General features: G+C 31.9%; 2 protein-coding genes across 2 annotated transcripts in view; both read left to right on the top strand.

The window, feature by feature from the left end:
- LOC102603246 (S-type anion channel SLAH1-like) overlaps positions 1 to 2292 on the top strand; it is a 4024-nt gene extending 1732 nt beyond the window's left edge. Inside the window, exon 2 of the mRNA XM_006343348.1 lies at positions 2029 to 2292. Coding sequence (XP_006343410.1) covers positions 2029 to 2292 — 264 coding nt within the window. The remainder of the gene's footprint in view (positions 1 to 2028) is intronic.
- Positions 2293 to 3825: 1533 nt separating this feature from the next.
- Positions 3826 to 5813, top strand: part of LOC102602906 (cytochrome b561 and DOMON domain-containing protein At5g35735-like) — a 5682-nt gene continuing 3694 nt past the window's right edge. Inside the window, exon 1 of the mRNA XM_006343347.1 lies at positions 3826 to 3864. Coding sequence (XP_006343409.1) covers positions 3826 to 3864 — 39 coding nt within the window. The remainder of the gene's footprint in view (positions 3865 to 5813) is intronic.

Here is a 5813-nt window from a genome sequence, read left to right as displayed (position 1 = left end):
CATAATTGCTTTGATGTTGTCATTGGTGATTGGGATTTTAAGTTCCCTACTCTCCTTTAATCTTAGTAGTACATCAACTAAATCTTCACCTCCAAATGCACCATTTCCCTTTTTACCACTTGCAATATTCTTCTTGTGCTCATTGATAACATCCTCAACAATAGCATCAACATTTTTGTGAACTTTCAAGATTCTACTCCTCACTCCACTTAGTACATGAAGGATCTTGATTGAAGGAAAAAAATCAGCCACACTAAATCCACTAGCCAATTCCACCAATTCCTTCACTAATCCAATGAATTTCTCTTGATCTTTCAACAATTTTCCAAATGCTGCTCTGCTTGTATTTGAGCTCTCGTACCATGAAATCTGTTCCGTAACGTTTATCGGCTCGCCACGTGTTGATGATCGGATGAATTGCACGAGGCTTGAAGCCTCGTCTCGCCTAATGGAACTAAAAGACCGTACATTCTTGGCAGTGAAAAGTTCCAAGACACATATTTTGCGCATCTGTCTCCAATATTCTCCGTAAGAACTAAACGCGATGTCCGTGCTCTTGTAAAATATTATGTCGAGGGATACTAATTTAGGCCTCGATGCAAAAGCAAGGTCATGAGTTTTCATTACCTCTCGCGCCATGTCCAGAGAAGATACTACGACCATAGAAGTTTCGCCTAGTTGAAGGTGCATGAAAGGTCCATATTTTTTGCCCAAGTTTGTGAGTGCATGATGAGGAAGTCCACCTTCTAATGCCAAGTGATGAAGACTTCCTAAGAAAGGCAAATTCCATGGTCCTGGAGGAAGTTTCTTGTTAAAGTTTCTTGATTTTTTCCATTCTACAAGTAGTAGATAGAGGAATGATAGGAAAAGGATTAAGAAAATGAAGTTGAATGGAAATTGGATCTCCATTAGAGCAAAGGCAAAGAGAGGGGTGTCACAATTTTCAAGTTCAAAGCTTTATTTGTATAGGCTTTCTTTTGCATGGCCTACTATATAAAAGCTTCTTGTATAACTGTATATGTGACCCAAAAAATAATCAACAAAATCGGCGGAATGTATATGTAATGTATCGTTATTCTAAATAATAGACAGTTGTGTATATATATATATATGATGTATAACTAATACATGGTTTAACGGTAGAACTGTCTGTATCAGTATATATTATTCTCATATAATCTATCAACCCCTTAAGGCCCATGTCTAGTAGTCTTAATCCCACTATATATTCTCTTTACATAATACTTAATACTCCCTGCCTTCGCTTCCAGGAGGAATTCTATCATCCATGGAGAAGATATCGTATAATAAGAAAGGGCTTACTTTTCAGAGTGATCTTTCTCGATTTCGGAACGAAAAGGCTTGGTTGAAGGTAAAATTCGGTGTAATTCGCCATTTTTTAAGAAAAGAAAGACAGGCCAGGTAGAAAGTCTTGCTTACTTATTTCTCCATCTAAGTAAGAGAAGGGGGGATGCCTTAGGGGGGAAACTCTCCAGTACAAGAGAGATTTTATTCTTTCTGCTACTTCCGGAACCGTTTCAATTTTAGAGTTTAAAAAAAAAAGACTTTTGAAACTAGTAGTATTAAGCATGTCATGATAATCACGTGGCTATAACTTCTTCTTTTTTTGTAAGTTACAAGTGTTAAATAAGCATGCCATAACTTTTATGCGAGTATAAATGCACCTCATTAAGAATCAAATGAGAAGTTTATGTTAAATTATTTCCAAGTTTAGAAACCAATAATTATTTTTGTAAGGTCATATATATAAACCATAGACATCTATATGTGATTAGAGGCGGATCCACAATATAACATGTAGGTTCACATGAAGTCAATAATTTTTTCTCCATTAAATATCTATAAATATTTGACTGTGAATTCAATATGCACTAACTTAAGTTCATTATAGAAACTCATATATACTGACATCGCTTATGAAAAATTCTGCGTACACCCTATATATGTCACACTTACCATAGACATCTATCTAATAACTTTCTTGTTTTTTTTCATGATTTAATTTAGGTTTGTAGGCCAAGTCTATTCAAGAAATCAATGAGAAAGTTCAATGTTGCATGGTGGGCTTATTCATTTCCCCTCACATTCCTAGCCTTAGCCTCTGCACAATATGCACATCAAGTAGAAAGTCATGTTGCTAATGGGCTAATGTTGCTTCTATCTGCCCTCTCTGTTCTTGTTTTTGTTGGCTTGACAGTCTCCACAGCACTCAATCTTGACATGCTCTTGAGTGATCATGATAGATATTTAAACTTCACTAAAAACACTTAATTATATCTATATATATTTTTATATTTCAAAGTAGCTGAGGGTCTATCAGAGACAACCTTTCCACCTTTTAAGGTAGGAGTAAGGCATGCGTACACACTTTCCTCGATCTCCATATCCTATTTGTGGGATTACACTGGGCTTGTTGTTGTTATAATTATTATGAGTATGTCTAGTGCTAATATTCCTAATGTGATAATTTCTAATGCTTTGAGAACTCATGTTACTAATATAGAAGTGTGTCAATCTTTTGGAACGAACTATTATGAAAATACTATCACATGAAAGTGTTTTTTCCGTAATAACTTACATTTTTAGATTAAATGATCACACATTTTAATATAGTATCGGGCTAATTAAATACTTCAATTGAATTTGAGTCTCACCACAACATATTATCAAAGAAAATTTTAATGTGATCGACTCATGAAAAAGAAATAAAAACATAAATAGAACATATTGAGATATGATTAAATAAAAATGTAATGAATCAATTGGATCACATAAATCAATAGGAAATATAAAATGTCTAATACCTTCTTAGGGTCAACATGATTCTTCACTCGATCTTTTATTTTTATGGATTAAAAAATAAAAAAGCCATTTTTATTTGAATTAATAAGGATTGCTATGGTGATTTTGAATACTAAAACCTAATTTCAAGTGACGATTGTACGACCTTATTTCTCTTTATATGATTTGGAGTGTCTTTGATATGCCGAAAGTCATTTTTTTGTTGAAAATGTTAACTATATAAAGTATGTGCCTAACATATGCAATATACAAAACATTAATCTAAATGAATATGAAACTTTTTATTGTTGTACATGGGGAGATAATATGAAGTAAATTCCCAAATTAAAAGAAAGTCAATAACATTATAACAAATAATGGAGAAATATCTAAAAGATTTTTAAGCTAGTGCTATAGATACTGTAAAGAGCAATAATTTTATTAATAGAATGAGCAAATCAACAACAGACTACTTTAACTTATTACACAATCAATAAATTAATTAATCTTTTGAGTGGAATACTAATGAATTAAAGTATTATTGTTTTTTGTATCTTTAAAAAAATATTATCCGGTGTCCTGTACTTGCATGTGGCCCAACTAACTAGGATTCACGTCACGTAAGACATGTTAAAGGAAGAATCATTATCTATCAGGATTTTTTTCCATTCACAGGGCTCGAGGGATACTGTCCATCCCACTGCAACCCTTGATGATATTAATTAGCATAGCTACACATTCCATAGGCACAAGAACTTCCTTCTTGACACTTGTTGTTGCAACCCCCACAATGTCTCTTATTAATCAAAGTATTGACACATTGTCCTTTACAACAAGTTTCATTATACTTACATTTATTCCCACAAAATCCACAATTTTGTTTGTTCATCAACACATTTACACACTTTTTATTGCAACAAAATGGGCCTGGACTATCCTTGGCCCAACATATCATAGGGTTCTTATTGCATGTCATTTGTGTAAGCATTTCTTTGATTTTTAACTTGGGATCATCATTATAAGATGGTATTTGTGGTTGAAAATGGCCAATTCTTGAAAGAGGTAATGTTGGAATATTGTAATGAGGTTCATTGAATGAAAATGATGTTGTAAGTGGTATAGATAATGCCATAATTATGGCTAAAATCAAAAGGAATTTCATGATTTTATGGCAATTTGTGAAAGGATGAGAGATATGAAGGGATGGATGATATTGTTGAAGGAAGGAATTAAAGAGTATATATATAGTGAGAAATTAAGTTGAATGTAACTAGGAAGAATTTTGAATTTTGTTTTGCTAGTGGAGTGGTCTTTATTCACAACTAATTAGACATAAATTCAAATAATTAACCTAAATTAGGTGCTTCAACACAATATCATTTTTTCTAATTAAGTACTATCTCTTCGCCATAAATATCATCTATAATACATAAACATGACCATTAACTTTACTTCAGCCAGCAATTATGACCTTTAATTTTTTGGTGTGCACAAGTAGACACTTAAATTTGTATAAATATGAACAAATAGATACATTCATCCTACTTGACAAATTTGTGTCCTACGTGGCATCCTACGTGTATTATGCCACGTAGGACACATGTTTTTACTTGTTCAATTTTATATAAGTTTAATTGTCTACTTGTGCACACCCAAAATTGAAAAACATATATGTTAGTTGAAGTCAAGTTAAAAGACATATTTATGTATTATGCCAAAAAGTCTATCATCTACTTATTCTATTTTATTTTATATGAGGTATCACTGTTTGACTAAACACAAAATTAAGGGGAAAAAATAACTTTTGTCACATTTATATACCTAAAGTACCCCTAAGTTACAACTTCAGCTCTGAAAGATGCAACCATGACATTTTTATGACAGTAAGAACATGTTATTAAGAGAAATTTCTTTTAAAAAATAATGGTAGATGAAACAAGTAATTATTAGGGAGAAAAATTGCATTTGAAGCTAACTAATTAATGGGAATATAACCTATTGGAACAATCGATTTACAACTAATGTATAAATTTCATCAACATAATAATGACCAAACAACTTCAATTTTAATGGCCATGAGAATTTTTCTTTTTAAATTTCCAGAATAATTAGTTTTCCCTTTATTTCAAAATCAGTGTTTGACCATGAAAGTTTCAAATCTTGTTGCCAAAATTTAGGTAGATGTTCAAGTAATAACCAATTAACTGAATTACTATAAAAATTTAGAAAAGTTTTTGCTGAGAAAGTGTTTATTTGTTCAATTTTATACAAGTTTAGCTGATAAATAAATATTCTAATATTGACTTATACTAGGGGTGTACATGACCGGGTTGGTTCGGGTTTTTCAAATATCAAACCAAACCATTTGTGTAAAAAATTTAAATTTATAAACCAAACCAAACTAATAAAATTTGGATTTTTTCGGGTTTTCAACCTCAGGTTGGTTCGGGTTTTTCAAATACTAAACCAAACCATTGTGTCGAATTTTTAAATTCATAAATACAAACCAAACTAATAAACCTCGGATTTTTTCGATAAAGTTTGCATACAAACATATAATTAATTTGTGCTCCAAATATTTCTTTAGTCCAACCAAAATACAATTATCTAAGGTGTTTCTTAAAAAATAACACTAAATATGAGATGAGTACTGATGATACAAAAATATTCAATAAAAAATAATAATGAAATCATCATATAAAATAAATATTGCAAAGTCATAATGAAAATGATCATAATTTAAAAGTACTAAATCATGCTAAAATAAGTTGGAAAAATGCATAAGTACCCCCCAGCCTATGCCCAAAATTCCTGAGACACACCTAACATTTACTAAGGTCCTATTACTCCCCCACCCCCACCCCCCCGAACTTATTTTATATATAATTTTCTACCCCTTTTCGGCCTACGTGGCACTATATTGTGGGTCCAGCGCGTGTTAACAATTTTTTCAAGGATAGTGCCACGTAGGTCGAAAAGGGGTAGAAAATTATATATAAAATAAGTTCGGG

This window comes from Solanum tuberosum, unplaced genomic scaffold, assembly GCF_000226075.1.
Source record: "Solanum tuberosum cultivar DM 1-3 516 R44 unplaced genomic scaffold, SolTub_3.0 scf00039, whole genome shotgun sequence".
Lineage (NCBI taxonomy): Eukaryota > Viridiplantae > Streptophyta > Magnoliopsida > Solanales > Solanaceae > Solanum > Solanum tuberosum.
This window is presented reverse-complemented; position numbering and strand designations above follow the sequence as displayed.